Source organism: Herpailurus yagouaroundi, unplaced genomic scaffold, assembly GCF_014898765.1.
Source record: "Herpailurus yagouaroundi ecotype Mexico unplaced genomic scaffold, PumYag 28, whole genome shotgun sequence".
Taxonomy (NCBI): domain Eukaryota; kingdom Metazoa; phylum Chordata; class Mammalia; order Carnivora; family Felidae; genus Herpailurus; species Herpailurus yagouaroundi.
The window spans coordinates 61627833-61647265 of record NW_024412376.1 but is presented as its reverse complement, the minus strand read 5'-3'; the positions used below and the strand labels follow the sequence as shown (position 1 = coordinate 61647265).

The window sequence follows — 19433 nt, the reverse complement described above, 5'->3', positions numbered from 1 at the left end:
TGACGCCGGCCAAGATTTGACCAAAAAGAAAGGAAGAAAAAAAAAAAAAGGAAAAAAAAAATCATCCCCCTTCTCAGCGCCTCCGACTCGCCGGGCTCCCACCCCCGACCGCCTACAGTCCTCCGGGAGGCTGGAGTGATTAGCATCCTGAGAAGCCAGTCGGAGGCCCAAAGAGCCGGCGAGCGCTCGCGGTAGGAGTTCCAGGCGGGGCTGCCTGAGCTCCGGCCCAATGGGGCTGGGGTGAGGGAGGGGCAGTAGGTGACAGGACCCGGAGCTAGGGGGAGTCAGGGCGAACTAAAGTGCGGGGATCAATGAGCGGCGAGCAAAGTTTCGCAGTGCTGCTCCAGCTCGCGGTCTGCCCTCCCCCTCTGTTTGTGTTTCAGCGACGGTCGCTGCGTGCGTGTGTGTGTGTGTGTGTGTGTGTGTGTGTGCGCGCGCGGTTGTGTGCGCGCAGCGGGGAAGAGGCGGGGAGAGCGTGAGGGACCAGCCGGAGGTGGCGAGCGGCTCGCTGAGCTCCAGCTCCACAGCGGTTCCACCTTCATCCCGGGCGGGCGAGAAGGAGAGCGCTGACAGGCGCCGTCCGGAGCTGCCACGGGCGCCGCCACAGCCCAGCGCCGACTTCCCCGCCTCCACCGCCAGCGGTGAAGGAGAAAGAGGGACCAGCCACCCCCCTCCCCCCCGCCCCAAACAAAAAGGCTCGTGGATTACAAAGTGAAACTGACACGGGACAATAAAAGCAAAGATAACGCGGGCAGGGTCGAGGCGCGCTAGAGTGGGCGTCTGACCCGGGCCGCCGGAGAACCGATCCCCCTGGCATGGTGAGGGGAGGGGACCCGGGGGCCGCGCGCTGCTCCTGCCCGACCCCTGCGAGGCCCAGAAGAAAGGGGGACGAACCTGCACTCGATTTGGATGTACAAATAATGAGTCGGCAGGCACCTCGGCAGAGGTAAAAAAAAAAAAAAAAAAAAAAATGGTGGGGAGCAGTGGATGTTGCCTGCGCGCGACCACCGGCTCGAAGCCGCAGCAGGGGCGGCGGCGGCGGCGGCTGGAGGCGAAGGGACGGAGCTGAGCGCTCCCGGGTACCGGAGCCCTAGCTCCAACGCCAGCGCTCCGAACGCAATCTCCGGCTGCAGGAGCGCCGACGCCGGCGCCGGGGCTCGCAGCGGCCACTTGTGCAGCCCTGTTGGAGGGGCCTTGCAGCCCTGCTGTTCAGGAGTGGGGACTCGAGGAAACCCCTCGTCTCCAGCTTTGGGGAAAGGAATTCGATAATCTCCTGGTGCCCCACCATCCCCCTCCCCCGTGCGCAATTGTTCTTTCCACACGTCGCTACCGCTACCGACGTTTGTTCTTCCTTGCCTCTTCGGTTTCGTCGCCCCGGGTAAGTTCTAAAGTTTCTGAAGACAATTGTTTGCAATGATTCCTCATATACCTTGAATACAAGCAACCTCTCCCGATCCACGTCCATAGCCGGGCGAAAACGCTCAGACTGTCTGGATTCTAAAACAAAGTGAAAGGCGGGGAAGAATGTAGGGGGGTTGAGAAACTTTTCTGGGAATTCATCAGCGCACTGGAGTGTCCCGCGGAATGCCTGGACGCTTTTTCGTCAGGGCATCTCTCTCGTCCTACAAGTCCAGATGGCTACCTGGAGCCTTTCTCTGACGCGATTTGCTTTTGCTGGGCTGGAGGGTCTTTGAAATAGAGCTCGCAGAGCTATCAGCCTCAGTATTTGCTGAGGCTACCTAATCCCTGCTCTTATTCTTTTCGCTTCGTTTCTTCCTTCTCTTCATCACACCGTTCCAGGGAGCCAGGACCATGGACTTGGCAGCAGACGGGGCTCCTGGACGCCCGTGGCTCCAGCTGCCCACTCTGTCGGTATTTCAGCTCCTCCGGGTCTTTTGGCTGCTCTCACAGCTCCCCGGGCCGGCCCGGGTCAGCGGGGCCGAGCAGCGCCAGGTGTTCCAAGTGCTGGAGGAGCAGCCTCCCGGCACGCTGGTGGGCACCATCCAGACGCGCCCCGGCTTCACCTACCGGCTCAGCGAAAGCCACGCCCTGTTTGCCATAAACAGTAGCACCGGGGCCCTCTACACCACCGCCACCATCGACCGCGAGAGCTTGCCCAGCGACGTGATCAACCTGGTGGTCCTTTCCAGCTCTCCCACCTACCCCACCGAAGTGCGAGTGCTGGTGCGGGACCTCAACGACAACGCCCCCGTCTTCCCCGACCCCTCCATCGTGGTCACTTTCAAGGAGGACAGTAGCAGCGGGCGCCAAGTCATCTTGGATACGGCCACCGACTCGGACATCGGCTCCAACGGTGTGGACCATCGCTCTTACCGCATCATCCAGGGCAACGAGGCGGGGCGCTTCCGCCTGGACATCACCCTGAACCCGAGCGGCGAGGGTGCGTTTCTGCATCTCGTGTCCAAGGGCGGGCTGGACCGCGAGGTCACACCGCAGTACCAGCTATTGGTGGAAGTGGAGGACAAGGGCGAGCCGAAGCGACGGGGCTACCTCCAGGTAAACGTGACTGTGCAAGACATAAATGACAACCCCCCAGTTTTTGGCAGTTCCCACTACCAGGCGGGGGTGCCTGAGGACGCGGCCGTGGGCTCCAGCGTCCTCCAGGTGGCGGCGGCGGACGCGGACGAGGGCACCAATGCGGACATCCGCTATCGGCTGCAGGACGAGGGAACTCCCTTCCAAATGGACCCCGAAACGGGGCTTATCACGGTGCGGGAGCCCCTGGACTTCGAGGCCAGGCGCCAGTACTCGCTTACCGTGCAAGCTATGGACCGAGGCGTGCCTTCCCTCACTGGGCGTGCCGAGGCGCTCATTCAGCTGCTGGATGTCAACGACAATGACCCGGTGGTGAAATTCCGCTACTTCCCCGCCACCTCGCGCTACGCCTCGGTAGATGAGAACGCTCAAGTGGGCACTGTGGTGGCTCTGCTCACCGTGACGGACGCAGACTCGCCCGCGGCCAACGGGAACATTTCCGTGCAGATTCTAGGGGGCAATGAGCAGCGCCACTTTGAGGTGCAGAGCAGCAAAGTGCCGAACCTGAGCCTCATCAAAGTGGCCAGCGCCCTAGACCGAGAGCGCATTCCTTCTTACAACCTGACAGTTTCGGTCTCAGATAACTACGGGGCGCCCCCTGGCGCAGCGGTCCAGGCGCGTTCTTCTGTGGCAAGCCTGGTGATTTTCGTAAATGACATCAATGACCACCCTCCTGTCTTTGCGCAGCAGGTGTACAGAGTGAACCTGAGCGAGGAGGCGCCCCCGGGAAGCTATGTGAGTGGAGTATCTGCCACTGATGGCGACTCTGGTCTCAATGCTAATCTTCGTTACAGCATCGTCTCTGGCAATGGACTAGGTTGGTTCCATATCAGTGAACATAGTGGCCTGGTGACCACTGGGGTTGCTGGGGGCTTGGACCGTGAACTTGCTTCCCAGATTGTACTGAATATCAGTGCTCGGGACCAGGGGGTTCACCCCAAGTTTTCCTATGCCCAACTTGTAGTGACTCTCCTGGATGTGAATGATGAAAAGCCAGTATTTAGCCAGCCAGAAGGGTATGATGTGTCTGTGGTTGAGAATGCCCCAACAGGGACAGAGCTACTGGTGCTCAGGGCAACTGATAGGGACCTGGGTGACAACGGGACAGTGCGCTTCTCCCTGCAAGAGGCCGAGACTGACCAGAGATCCTTCCGCCTGGATCCTGTGTCTGGGAGGTTGAGCACTGTCGCCTCCTTGGACAGAGAGGAGCAAGCTTTCTACTCCCTATTGGTCCTGGCCACGGATCTGGGCTCCCCTCCCCAGTCCTCAATGGCTCGAATAAACGTGAGTCTCCTGGATATGAATGACAACAGCCCTGTGTTTTACCCAGTCCAGTACTTTGCTCATATCCAGGAGAATGAGCCTGGAGGAAGTTACATCACTACAGTGTCTGCCACTGACCCAGACTTGGGTCTCAATGGAACTGTCAAATATAGTATATCAGCCGGGGACAGGTCTCGGTTTCAAGTCAACGCTCAGAGTGGGGTTATTTCTACAAGAATGGCCCTAGACAGAGAAGAAAAAACAGCTTACCAGTTGCAAATAGTGGCTACTGATGGTGGCAATTTGCAGTCTCCCAACCAGGCAATAGTAACCATCACTGTACTGGACACTCAAGACAACCCGCCTGTATTCAGCCAGGCTGCCTACAGCTTCGTGGTCTTTGAGAATGTGGCTCTGGGATATCATGTGGGTAGTGTGTCTGCATCTACCATGGATCTCAATGCCAACATCAGTTATGTCATTACTACTGGGGATCAGAAAGGTATGTTTGCTATCAACCAGGTCACTGGGCAGCTTACCACGGCAAGTGTGATTGACAGAGAAGAGCAATCCTTTTATCAGCTGAAAGTAGTGGCCAGTGGGGGCACAGTGACTGGAGACACTATGGTTAATATAACAGTTAAGGATTTGAATGACAACTCTCCTCATTTCCTCCAGGCAGTAGAGAGTGTAAACGTGGTGGAGAATTGGCAGGCAGGTCACAGCATTTTCCAAGCCAAAGCCGTGGACCCTGATGAAGGTGTCAATGGCATGGTACTCTATAGCCTGAAGCAGAACCCCAAGAACCTGTTTACTATCAATGAAAAGAATGGTAATATTAGTCTGCTAGGTCCCCTGGATGTTCATGCTGGTTCCTACCAAATAGAGATCGTGGCATCTGATATGGGTGTCCCACAGCTCTCCTCTAGTTTCATCTTAACGGTTTATGTTCATGATGTAAATGACAACCCACCCGTGTTTGACCAACTCTCTTATGAGGTCACCCTTTCTGAGTCAGAACCTGTGAATTCTCGATTCTTTAAAGTGCAAGCTTTTGATAAGGATTCAGGAGCGAATGGTGAAATTGCCTACAGCATTGCTGAAGGAAATACAGGGGATGCTTTTGGCATATTCCCAGATGGTCAATTGTATATAAAGAGTGAACTGGACCGTGAACTTCAAGACAGATATGTTTTACTGGTTGTTGCTTCTGACAGAGCAGTGGAACCCCTTAGTGCTACTGTGAATGTTACTGTAATTTTAGAAGATGTAAATGATAACAGACCTCTTTTTAACAGTACGAATTACACATTTTACTTTGAAGAGGAACAGAGAGCCGGGTCATTTGTGGGCAAAGTAAATGCTATAGATAAAGACTTTGGGCCAAATGGAGAAGTAAGGTATTCTTTTGAAATGGTGCAGCCAGATTTTGAGTTGCATGCTGTTAGTGGGGAAATTACTAATACTCGTCAGTTTGACAGGGAGTCTCTCATGAGGCAGAGAGGGACTGCAGTGTTCAGCTTTACAGTCATTGCAACAGATCAGGGGCTCCCTCAGCCTCTCAAGGATCAGGCTACAGTACATGTTTACATGAAGGATATAAATGATAATGCTCCCAAGTTTTTAAAAGACTTCTACCAAGCTACAATATCAGAGTCAGCAGCCAACCTGACACAAGTTTTAAGAGTATCTGCCTCAGACGTTGATGAAGGTAATAATGGACTTATTCATTACTCTGTAATGAAAGGAAATGAAGAAAGACAATTTGCTATAGACAGTACCTCTGGTCAGGTGACGCTAATTGGCAAATTAGACTATGAAGCAACACCTGCCTATTCCCTTGTAATTCAAGCAGTGGATTCAGGTGCAATCTCCCTCAACTCAACCTGTACCTTAAATATTGATATTTTAGATGAAAATGACAATACCCCTTCTTTCCCTAAATCAACGCTGTTTGTTGATGTTTTGGAAAACATGAGAATTGGTGAACTCGTGTCTTCTGTTACTGCAACTGACTCAGATTCAGGTGACAATGCTGATTTACATTATAGTATTACTGGAACTAACAACCACGGAACTTTTAGCATAAGCCCAAACACTGGCAGTATTTTTCTTGCCAAAAAATTGGACTTTGAAACACAGTCTTTGTACAAATTAAATATAACAGCAAAAGACCAAGGAAGGCCTCCTCGTTCATCTACAATGTCAGTGGTTATACATGTGAGGGACTTTAATGACAATCCTCCTAGCTTTCCTCCTGGGGATATTTTCAAGTCTATTGTTGAGAACATTCCCATTGGAACGTCTGTCATTTCAGTGACTGCACATGACCCTGACGCAGACATTAATGGGCAACTATCCTATACGATCATTCAACAGATGCCCAGGGGCAACCACTTTGGCATAGATGAAGTCAAAGGCACTATATATACTAATGCTGAAATAGATCGGGAATTTGCTAATCTCTTTGAGTTAACTGTAAAAGCCAATGATCAAGCTGTGCCTATAGAAACTAGACGGTATGCTTTGAAAAACGTGACCATTTTGGTCACAGACCTCAATGACAACGTTCCAATGTTTATATCACAAAATGCCCTTGCTGCAGACCCTTCAGCTGTGATTGGTTCTGTCCTGACAACAATAATGGCTGCGGACCCAGATGAAGGGGCTAATGGAGAAGTGGAGTATGAGATCATCAATGGGGACACAGACACCTTCATTGTGGATCGTTACAGTGGAGACTTGAGAGTGGCTTCAGCACTGGTGCCTTCACAGCTGATCTATAACCTCATAGTTTCAGCAACAGACCTTGGCCCGGAAAGGAGGAAATCAACCACTGAATTGACCATCATTCTTCAAGGCCTTGATGGACCTGTTTTTACTCAACCCAAATATATAACTATTTTGAAGGAAGGTGAGCCCATTGGTACCAATGTAATATCAATAGAAGCAGCTAGCCCTAGAGGATCTGAAGCCCCAGTGGAGTATTATATTGTTTCAGTTCGTTGTGAAGAAAAAACTGTTGGACGTCTCTTTACTATTGGACGACAAACTGGCATAATTCAGACTGCAGCCATTCTGGACCGGGAGCAAGGAGCATGTCTTTACCTGGTGGATGTTTATGCCATAGAAAAGTCAACTGCTTTTCCCAGAACACAGAGAGCAGAGGTAATGATTTTGTAGTCATTTATGAACTATTTATTGATGTGCTTTTTAGAAAGATTGTTCTCTTTCTGTTTGCTTTCTACAATTATTTACCTTCAATGTTTACTGTTAATAATACTGGCAGGAGCATATAAAGTGTTCTGTTACAAAAACTAACAAGAATCACATAAAATTTAGCTTTAATCTTGGTCAAAGCCAAACAGTAAACAGTTTTTATCTTATACTTCACCTCATTGCAATCATATGTATAAGGCCAAGGAGAAATCTAGCCATTTCATAAGTGCAAAACAAAGAAACAAACAAACAAAAAAAAACAAAACAGAAAACAGTATCTAAATTAAATCAGTGCACTAATTAGACACCTCTCAGTAAGGAAGTCTAGTAGAGAATGGGCAATTTCAGGCTTAAATTTCTATTCCAAACTGAAGAAGTTTGGTAGAAATCAGCATTATAAGCATAGTTTTTTGGGAGGGGTGTAACGCAAACACAGTACAGACTGGCAGTTTACATCAGGACAGTATTAACTTTCACATCCTCAGCAGTCTTGGCAGCTTCTTTATAGACAGTGACTAATTTTAATGTGCTGAGCCAAGTTTGGGGAGATTCCTGATTTCATCTGCTTTTACACTGGAGGCACTATCTTCTGACTTAGGGTAATCCTTTCTCTTCCCTCTTGAATGAAAGCGTGTAATGTGCTGTGAATTATCAGAGATTAGAAGGTGCTTCTTGATACAAATATGTGTTCAGCACTATGCTATAGGCATATGTTGTTCTGTCTGCTGATGGGTAAGAAGTTAGGGTCTCTGGCATATGCCAAGAGAATTCGAAGCCTGGTCTTCCCTGGGGTGTATTTTAGGCTACTACCTCTATGTATTACTGATTTGTATTTTAATTAAATTACTTCCAAAGTTGTTTTGATAATCAACTAGAAATCACACAGCTATCCTCTGGAAAGCTCTTGTTCATTGTTTTCTAAGTTTCTTCTTTTCCTCCACTCCCCTCAAAGACATTCTAGTGTCACTCAGCCAAAAACACAAAATATCAAGTGTGGTTTGTGATACTTGGCAGTAACCCAGACACAATATACTAGTAAAATTGAGGCTTACGTATTTGTTTTCTTGCTTTCTTTCTTGGGGGGCGGGGAAGAGGTGAGGGGTTTTCTTCATTTAAAATGTTCTTTTATTATTACTATCTTTTTAATCCCTTGTGATTTTTTTTTGTAATAGCTAGCTGTATCTATTCTGCACATAGAGCAGCATCTTTATGTCCTAGAGGATATTAGAGATATAATTAGAGATATAATTCTTAATAGAGATATAATTCTTAGAGATATAATTCTAAGTGCAATTCAGTTTTATCTTACATACATAGCCCTGAAGGGACTTGTAACCCAAATGTCCTCTTTTACCTAATTAGCTTTTTAAAGATCTTAACACATGGCTTATATGGTGAACTATTTGATGTAACTTAGCCCATGATTTACATGTAATTTTATATTAATTTCAGGCCATCCCTCACATTAACTGACCCTCTATTTCCACCTTCCTTCTCAGGGATTATTTACTAGGTAAGGAGATTTAAGTAGTTTGAAAACTGAAATATTTATTCAGGATGGGCAATTAAGTCATTTTAGACTTTAGATGAATTTATTAAACTGTAAAACAAATTATGTTACTGGCTGTTGTTGTTTGGTTCAATGCATTACAGTTTATTAGAACAACATGGAGAATGAGACTAAATGCTCACTGGTATCATTAGATTTATTTTGTCTTGTTATTTATTCATTAAATATGCAAAGAATGACTTAGCTTAAGTTTATTAAATACTACTGTCTCTGCAATAGGTATGAGAATTAAAAAGTAATAATTATAAGTCATTTTGCTAGTAATAGGGAATAGTATGTCTGTTACTTTTTTAATATCAAATAACACCAATATAAAAAGTTGTTCATATTAACTGCACCCTATTTATTTAAAAATCTGAGGTAACTCATTATGGTGATTTTTTAGAAGAAAAAAAAAACTTTCAGGGTATTTTCTGTGAACTAAAGTGCTGAAATTGTAAACCAAGTTTGAGTTTCCAAAGCTCCAACCACTCCTATAATTAAAAGCAAATGTGTTTCTCCAAAGAATATTGAAAGCAGTAGTTGGAAGCTAGAGTTTCATATTATTGTTGGTTGTATCATTCAAGTATATATAATAAAGTTCTTTTTCCCTTCTGCTCAATTAATTTACCATGATTGTGCAGAGATAAGTTATAAGTTACCTCTGGTTGTCAGAGATGATTTTTCAGTTGTTCTCAAGTGCAAACTTTGCTCTAATACATTAAAAAAAAAAAAAGATTCATGTGCACTGATAGGAGCCTGGGTTGCTTACTCAGGTTTCTGGCTGGAGTCATGGCTGATCACATTCCATTGGCAAGCAGAGGGTCAGTGGGTAAAAGAGAAATGATTTAATCTACATTCTTTTTTTTAAACTCTGACACTTGTGGAGAGAGGCAGGGGACTCTGGCTCTGATTTTGTTCATTCCAGATTTCTGTCCAGTTGTAAACCTTCACTTACTCTACTTTTCACATCTAAAGCTTTGATATAAATAGGAGTCTTTAAAGACTGGCTTCTGAGTCGCAGATACAAGGTTTATTATACTTTTGGGTCTTAGTATTCTTAGAAAATCTTGATTATGTTAGAACAACTGATATAAAGGTTGTATTGTTTTTCTAGGTTCAACAAAAAATAGGGATGTAGTACTTCAATGAACATTTCTTTTTAAATACATATTGTATGAAAACATAGAACTTAGGGACTTGGTTGGACCTCAACCATGTCAGAGGTTTTGTTTCATTGATCTTTATTATCTCAGAGTGTAGTATATACCTGAGGTGTAATAGGTGCTCAGTACATGGTTGTTAAATGAGATTATAGAAGAATTAAGACCAGAATATGTTTTCTTTTGCCTCAAGAATAACTTGACAGAGAGAAGCTGGGGAAATGGAGGAAGTTAGTAAACTCGATCTTGACAATGAATTGAACTGAGAACATAAGGACATGCCAATCATCTCTGTTCCACTAGCATATTGAGCATTGTCAGAACACTCAAAGAGGAAAGGGAAACTTAGGTGGGTGGTGTCACATGGAATAAGGGTTTAAATGGAAGGAGAGACTGTGTATGTGTCCAGCTCAAAGTTATCAAATTTGTTAGTCTCAAGACCCCTTTATGCTCTTAGTAATTGTCAAGGACTTCATAGGGGTTTTGTTTAGGTGTGTCTTATCTACTGATCTTTGTCATTTTGAACGTTAAGACTGAGAAAATTTTTTAATATTTATTAGTTTGTTTAAAAATCATGTTAAACACATAGTCTTATTTTATTGAAAATGTTTCTGCAAACTTAAAAGATAATGGAAAAAGGGACATTATTTTTTTGTTTTACATTTTCAGAAATCCCTTTAATATCTGGCTTAAGAGAACACAGCTGGATTCTCAAATCTTCTCATTCATTCCATTGTATTACATTGTTCTGATTAAAGTATATGAAAAGAACCCATCTCACTCAGGTCTATGAAGTTGGATAAGGGAGACATACGTTATTTTCAGATGATTGTCAATTTTCTTTTGATACTACACCAGAAGTCCACAAGTGGCAGCTTCCTAAAACTTACTTACAGCATGGAATTTGAAACCCTCTTAGTGAACTTTTCATACTTGGTTGCATAAAAATACCTGTCTGACCTTGCATTTTGAATGGATCTTTTTTTTACCTATGTATGACTTAGAAATATCAGGAATTGATCATTTGGAAAATATTGGTATAACCGGTAAGAATCTTATCAAGAAGATCTTTGTATATGGACTCTCAACATCCTGACAATGCTTAGAAGTTTTTCAGAATTTGAATTTTTACTTGAAAGCTCAAATTTTCTTTATCAGCAACTTATATTCTTGTTTTCCATGAGGTGTTGGGTTCCCTTCGTTCATCCGCTAATGAACAAATGTCTGCCACACATATCCAGGTCTAAAAATGTATAGTTTCCCTGTCATTTGTTCTCAAGTAAAAACTGTATTCCATAAATAAAGCAGCTCGCTTAGCTTGCAGTGCATCATACACCTGCTTTTCTTTGAGACAACTCCAGTACTGAGGTACAGATTCATGATTCTTTGTGCACATTCTACTATTTGTCATACAAAATGTTGAAAACATGGAGTTTTGAGGGCCTAGATTTAATACATTTAATAATTTTGATACTTCTTCAAAAATTTTTCTTCGGTTTCTATGTGAAACCGGCACTGCATTTTTTTCTGTCAGTGCCTCGCGGTGAAGAATACAATCGCTGCTGGAATACTCTAGAGCTACTGCTTTAATTTGCGCCAAGGCACCAGCGGTTTTGCCCATCGTTGCTTTTGCATCTCTAGTATACATGTCAATAGAGAAAAAGGCGAGCACTGTTTGGCATTATTACAAAGACAGTTTTGACTTCCCAGGCCTCTCTAATGGGTTTCTGGTATGCCTTAAGCCCCATTTGCACCAAGGGAGAACCATTGGCCTAGGTAATGAGATTTTTACATTTCCATTTAACAAAGGCCACCAGAAATAGTCTATTAAGAGCGTGTTTAGGATATTAGGTGAACGGATTATGACATTACCAATTAGAAATGAGTTTCAGCAATTTGATACTTAATTAATTTATTTTTATTTAATTTATTTATTATTGAATAAATTAATTTATTTTCACAATGAACACCATCGAGATTTCTAAGAGGAATGATGGGACATATGTAAGATTTGTGCTGAAGACCCAAGTTTAGAAATGATTGTCTTCAGGTCACAGGGGTGGCTCCGTTGGTTAAGTGTCTGACTTGATTTTGGCTCAGGTCATGATCTTCCGGTTTGTGAGATCCAGCCCCACGTCAGGCTCCTGCTGATAGTGAGAACCCTGCTTGGGATTCTCTCTCTCTCCTTCTGTAGAGACAGCACTGCCCCTGTTCACAATCTCTCTCTCTCACTGTCTCTCAAAGTAAATAAATAAGCTTAAAAAATAAAAAAAGAAATGGTTGTCTTCTAGAGGCTTTAGAAACAGAGTTAGTGACCCTTAGATTAAATATCTATATATCTTGTGTATCATCCCTTACAGGGAAAATGTAAGCAACAGAACTGGGTAAATAATAATATTAAAGTAATAACAATAGTAAATTATAATAACATGTATTAAGTATTGCTATGTTCAGTCATTGTGCTAAGTGCTTCGCGAATGTATTATTTGAGCCTTGTAACACTGGTAATATCATTCCCACTTCACAGCTGTGGAAACAGTCTCAGAAAAGTTAAATAATTTGCTTTAATTCAGATAGATAGAAAGGAAAATCACATCCGGACTTGCTAAGTCCATTATTTGTACGCACACCTACTATTCTGTAAAGCCAGGGCAATCTGGGTTTAGTTAAAAGAAGGGCGCTTTACTCTGTAGATTTGAGTATATATATATATATATATATATATATATATACACATATGTACATATATATATATACACATGTGTATATATATGTACATATATATATACACATGTGTATATATATGTACATATATATACATATGTATATATATAATGTTTTTAGTAATCTTGTTTTCATGCCCTTATTTATTGTTAAACAGTCTTTGAAAAGTAGTAGTATATATTGTCTGAACTAAGGGAAACCTGGTTTTCTCCTGCTTTAGTCATGGCCATCAGCAGACTCTGTACATCGTTATGGGTCAGTTAGTGGTGGTAGCAAGCCCAAATCGGGACATGTGGAGGTGCCTCTGGAGCAGGCAGGAAGGGTCAGAACAGGAGAGGGGACCTGGAGACAAATGAAGGGCACAGGTATGGGTAGTGCCTCTCCTAATCCACAGTACTGTACAGTTTGGAAGTAGTTGCTGTGATTTACTAAGGTGGAGAATCCGTTTTTGGATTAACAGATGACAAATCTTACACTCCACAGAATATGATGATGTTGGAATGGATGGACTGTGAGGCTTATATTAAAAGGAAGAAAACATTTTATTGCTTTTCTGCTTTTGGTCTCCAGAGTGTTCTTTTAAAAAAACAACCTGTGATTTTTTTCCGATTTTATTTTTTTCTTATTGATATGTTTTTAAACAAGATATTGTGATTAAATTTTCAAGACATGGGCAAATGTGTATTACAAACAGGAGTACTGATGGCCAATTAAGCTCATGCTCCACATTTATACATGGCTTCAGGAAGCTTGACTTGGTCTGTTTTGGTAATAGATTTCCATAGACATAATTTATCTTCTGATTAATTTATAATGTCTTTTTTTGTGCCTTTATTAAAACCCTAATCATTTTAATTCCATTTTGTTCCAATAGATTTTGAGACGACTTGTCTAAGAATATTTTGGAAAAGTATTTATGTACTTAGCGTTTTGTGGAATCAATTTTTCATTGTATTGTCTACAGCTTGCACTTTGTCATCATTACAATGAAAAACTACCTAGGAGCCTCATTAGCTGTGAGGGACTGTTGAATTAGTGACTAAAGGATTCCACAGGCGCCAAGGTGGGTCCCCTATTCCAAGAATTAATAAATCTAAAGTTGAGCTTTTTATAATAACCATGAAAGTAGGTAGTATTTAGAATTAGGAGCTTGTGAGTAGATATAGGAAAAAATAACTGGCAAATGATTTGGGCCAAGATGAGTTTAAAAGTCCCTTAAAGTGTCCTCGATATAAACTATGGTAAATACCTTCTAATGCTTTCAGGCTTTAAGCAATCTGTGACACCAGTGGCCTGTTTTAGTAGATTAAATAAGAAGGAGAGAGTATAAGGAATGGAGACAAATGAAAAAATTCTATTAGACAAATATTCTTTATGAAGTACACACATGTAATATATTATATATTACCATATATAATATATGTGAGTATGTATGCAACCATTATGCAAAGACTGTTGGATTTTCCCTTGTGTTAAGATCCTGAGACAAAATGGGACAATAAAGTCATAAGGAAGAAATATAATCTAATTGGCCAATAATAAATATGTGGTAATCAAGAATTGACTATAGGCACACAGTCTTTTTCAATTTCCAGACAGATATCCATATTTAAGAAACAATCAGTGAGTAAAAGTTAGACTTTAAGGAACAATTAAAGAACACTAATTGAGGAACATTTACAAACCCTGTTTGACAACTGGCAGTTGGGAACCAGTGGGGTTATTACTGATTATTTGTTTCAGATTATTTGATATTTTTCTGAAATGTTTTGTCATTTATAGATTTTAACATATGTAAAGTGCTTACATTATATCAGACAGTGGTAAGCACTGGGCATTGTCTTGCCTTCACAATACTGTTGGAGACTCATATGACAACGTCTCATCACTTGACAAATGACAATTCTGAGGCTAGTGGAGGTTCAGTTTATGTATCTGGTTTACACTGGAAGCAGGATTTGAGCCCAGCAGTCTGACTCCACAGCACTGACGAACACTATGTATTGTAAGAGTGGTTGATACTTTCTGTAGTCTCATCTGCATACAATATTTACTGTGTAAAAAGTTCTTTTTATATTTTGACATTTCTTCATACCAGTGGCTGAAGAAATACAGGGTAAATTTAAATTTAAGTAATGATCTAGTGGTAGGATTACTTTAGCTCCCTATTAATCTTTATTTCAGTTAGGCTTGAACAAATGGACCTATAATCTGTACGTTCTTCATTTTGATTTCCCATTCTTCCAGTTACTGCCTCATTTATTATTTTCTTCCCTTTTCAGCAAAATTTCAAAAAGTTGCCTATACCTGCCTTCTCTCTTCTTACTATCTCTAAATTCACCTCATCAGGCTTCCCTGCTGCCACTCCAATGAAAATTGTTCTTACCAAGGCCACCATGATAGCCACATTTCTACATCCAATAGTCAGTTCCCAGTGCTTATTGTATACATACCTCTAAATAATCATACTGTGGATTTTTAATCCTATTTCTTTGACCAATTTCTTCTCAATTTTCTTTACCAGCTTCTCTCTATGTTCTTAAATTCTAAATGTTGTAATATCCCTGGAATCAGTTCTTGAAACTCTTCTCATTTCAATGTACACTTATTTCCTTGAGGATCTCAGTCTTACGGTTTCAAATAACATATATACATTGATGACTCCAAAATTTTGTTTCTACCTTATGTATTTCTCCTGAATCCCATTTTTTATATAACCAACCACTTATTCATCATGTTTGGTTTCTTATTAGCTATTTTAAATTAAGATTTCCAAATCTGACCTCCTGATATCTTCCCCAGTAAAAGTCTGCTTTACTCTTAGCCATCTCCTTCTCAATTAATGGCAATTGCAATCTTCTAATTGTTCAGGCCAAAAATCTTGGAATCATCTTTGACTCCTCACCACCTTACGTACCATCTGTTTAACTAATCTTGGATCTTTTAAAAATATGTCCAGAAACTGGATCATTTCTCAGCACTTCTACCATTTACTACCTTGGTCTAAGACCCTATCATCCTTTTATTAGATTATTGAAGACATTTTCTCATTAATTTCCAAAATCCTTTCCTACTATTCTCTTCCCTTGCTTATCTGCTTTACCCACACTGGTGTCTTGTTATTCCCAGGACTTTCTAGGTACACATCTGCCTTGGAGCCTTTGCTCCTGGCCCTTCCTTCCACATAGAACATTCTTTCCTCTAGATATCTATTTGGATAATTTCCTCTCATTTGGATAATTTCCTCTCTTCCAGTATTTGCTTATATCTCACATTATAACTGAGAATTAATCTTCCTTTACTAACATCACTGTAGCCACCTCCTCATCCTGCCTTCTCCACTGTAGTTCTTCACATTCTTCCCCTATAGGATTTACCCTAACCACTTCTTCTTATCTCCCAAATGCTAGATGTTGGAATGCCCCTGGAATCAGTTCTCGAAATGTTTCCCTTTCTAATCTATACTATTCCAATGAGAAGTCAATCCATCTCATTACTTTCAATTATCTATCTGTCTATCTATCTATCTATCTATCTATCTATCTATCCATCCAAATATCTATCTACATGCTTAAGTGTGTGTGTGATATAAGTTACTGATCTATAATTTTGATTATGTCTTATTTCCCACTAGAATGAAGTTCCACAAGGACAGGTATATTTATCTGCTATGTTTACTGATGTACCTCAAGAGACTAGAAAGTTACTTGGAACATAGTAGGCACATAATAAGTTTTTGTAGAATGAATGAATGAATGAATACATGAATGGGTGAATGAATGAATGAATTAAATGAGCTTCCTACTTCTGTCCTTGACACTTTAATTGAGTGTAGCAGTTAGAATTATCCTTCAGATGTAGATCAGGGGTGTTTGGGTGGCTCAGTCAGTTGAGCATCTGACTCATGATTTTGGTTTAGGTCATGATCTCACTGTTCATGAGATCAGATTCCCACTTGGGACTCTCTATCTCCCTCTTTCTGCCCCTCTCCCACTCATGCATTCCATGCTTTCTGTCTAAATAAGTAAATAAATACACAAACAAACCAACAAACTTTAAAAAATAAAAAAAAAATAAGTTGCAGGTCAGATTATTTCACTCATTTGCTCAAAAGCCTATGACTTTCCGTTTCACTCATAATGAAAGTCAAATCCTTACAGTAATTCATAAGGCCCTATGTGACCAGCTCTTGTTGTTTACTTTTCTGGCTTTTTTTTCTCCTGGCTGTTCTTACTGAGTTTGCTCAGCCACCAGAGTGAGGGCTCCAGGCCCCAGCCTCCGGTGCTCCAGCCTCAGTGCTAGCTGTGCCCTCTGCTTGGACTGCTTGCCTTGAATTTATCTCACATCTTTTCTCAAAGTCACCTTGCAAAGTTCTCCTTCCCTCAACCTTCCTTTTTCTGTTTTCTTCTTTCTGTTTCTCCTTAGACTCTATCATCACCCACCATAACACATATGTTACTTCTTTATTTTGTTTATGACATGTCTTCTCTCCAAAATATATGTTCCATACGGGGGAAAATTTTCATCTGTTTATTACTGTTGAATTCCCAGCACCTACAATAGGGCTGGCCCTATTCAGACATTCAGTAAATCTTTGATAAACTCAGGAATTACTGTTGAACACATGGCTAATAGGCTGCTTAAATGCCAGGAGCTCAAGTCAGAGATGCATGCTGGAGTAAAGGAGTCATTTTTCATATCTCAAGCCAAGCTATGGAGCTTCTTCTGAAATTAGTGAAGCTAGCTAATTGGCATGGATTGATTTTCCTGGATACAATGACAGAGGCTGTAAAACTAGACTGGCTAAAAAAAAAAAAAAAAAAAAAAAAAAAAAAAAAAGAAGCCTTGTAACCCAAAGTCCAGAAATCATTAGTGTCTGAAGTACAGTGAGATCACTAACTCTTATTTTATAGATATTTTGATGAGGTGGAACATTTTAAAATATATGTTGCAACATAGCTACACTATGAGCAGGTCTTCTCATTTTCTTGGAACTTACCTAGTTTTGCTTTAGAGAGCAAATCTTAACTTGCCATAAATTATGTAGCTCTTGAGCAGAAAGATGAATACATAGACTGTTTTTTTTTTTTAATTAGTACTTTCAATATTAGTAAATTTAGGTATTGCCATTCTTTTTTTTTTTCAAATTTGCTGTCCTTGATCAACATTTCACATCAATAATGTTAGTAAATCTGATTAATAAAATACAGCAGAGAATATGTTGCTTAGTAATTCATCGTGACTGAGGTATAGTGGGCAGAATGTATGCTTTTGATTTGGAAAAATCTCAATTCAAAGGTTGTCACAGCTACTCTCATGTTCCTCCTGTATAAAATTTGAATGACAATACCCATTTCATAGCTTAATGCAAGGGGAAAAAAAGAGGTACTCAGTAAAATTTGTAAATTCCTCCTCTTTTTTTCCAAAATACAGATATGCACAGAACTATTAACATTAAAGAATACTTTCTATTTCTAAAGTGTTGTGGAGCCCTATCCTCCTTTCCGCTTGACTTCCCTAACAAGTCTGTAAGGAGGTAAGTCAGGTGTTCTCTTCATTTTAAAGACAAGGCACAGAGGATTTTATGATTTTGCTGTGGTCACAAATCTAGACCACATCTGGGTCTTTCTGACCTTTGGTCAATGTGCTTGACATGAAACCACATTGTCCAATCTGTGGTTAAATTAATGCTATTTATCCATGCGCCATTTTATTGTTTTTGACATAATTCAATAATAGTTGTAGTCCCTTAAGTGGAGCAATTTATTAATCCAGAAACTTTGTTTAGAAGCTTAGATGCTTATGAGACACTGTCCATATCATTTTGAAGCCTTGTCTTTGATTTACATGGGGCATTTTCATCTCTCCAGTTCTCAGTAGTGGTAGTGAAATATCAACTAACGCAAAATTGTGTGTTTATTCATGAACTTATTTTGAAAATATTTTTTGTCAACTACTTGATGCAGTTCTCTTAATGGAAGTCCAATTGTCTTCATCAAACAAAGATAGAATTATCTTTTCTTCAAAATTACCTTGATTTTTACAAACACAAAAATTCTGGCAATTTCTTAAGTGAGAGTTATCTAATTCATAGTTAAAACATTTCCCTGAAAAGAAAACTGTTCTGTTACTTAACTGAAAATTTCAAAATAAGCGTATACTCAGAGACAATGGCCTTCCCTCTTGCTTGGGGTAGTGTTCTATAGCATATAACTCTTTGAGCTTTAGTCAAAATAATTAGAGTTTACATTTATATACGCATTCACTTCATTCTACAGAGGACATGAAACGGATTACAATAAAAGAAAAATAATTAAATGAATCTCTAGGAAGTAAAAATAAGCGATTGCTAAAGAATCCTGGAGTATATGAATAGTGTACAGAAATGTATGGCTTAGGTAGCCCACTGAGTTTATGTTTGCTTTCTAAAGGCCAAATCAAAGAAATGAGATGAAGTATGTAAGTCATAGTGTTGTAAGACTAAACAAACACATACATGCATAAGTGTTAACAAAAAAATATATAGACTTAAACTAACAAACAAAATGTATACAGATTTTTCTAAACCTCAGGACCTAAGGGGAATTTGTCTCACAGATTCTTAAAAAGAGATCTTATTTTCTTTGTCAGTGGTACTCTCACTAGTACAATGACAGATTTTCAACATCTCTTTATTGCAATGTCTTTCACTGTGGGTTTATGGCAAATTGTAAAAGTGTGATCTTGACAAATTATTTATGTCTGGGTCAGAAGAGATTCCCTATTGGTAAAGTGCTTATGTTTGGCTTTATTTCATGTGGTAGATTAATATTTTATAGTCAAACAAAGAGCATTCTTGTTGGGGTTTTCACATTAACATATCTGCAGCACATCACAGGGAAAACCTGACTTACAGTGGTTTTCAGTATAGTTTTAGCTTAATGTATGAGGAGACTTGTATTTTTAAAGGCATAATTGGT

The 19433-nt window shown here is 41.0% G+C and overlaps 1 protein-coding gene across 2 annotated transcripts in view; it reads left to right on the top strand.

Moving 5' to 3' along the window:
• The first annotated feature begins 1168 nt into the window (after positions 1-1168).
• The window catches only part of FAT4 (FAT atypical cadherin 4), a 175318-nt gene continuing 157053 nt past the window's right edge, over positions 1169-19433 (top strand). The window contains exons 1-2 of one of the 2 annotated variants that reach the window (XM_040474426.1): positions 1174-4321; positions 6425-6987. In XM_040474426.1, coding sequence (XP_040330360.1) covers positions 1813-4321; positions 6425-6987 — 3072 coding nt within the window. In that variant the 5' untranslated portion in view covers positions 1174-1812. Of the gene's footprint in view, positions 6988-19433 lie in introns of both variants that reach the window. The other variant, XM_040474420.1, reaches the window with a different exon arrangement.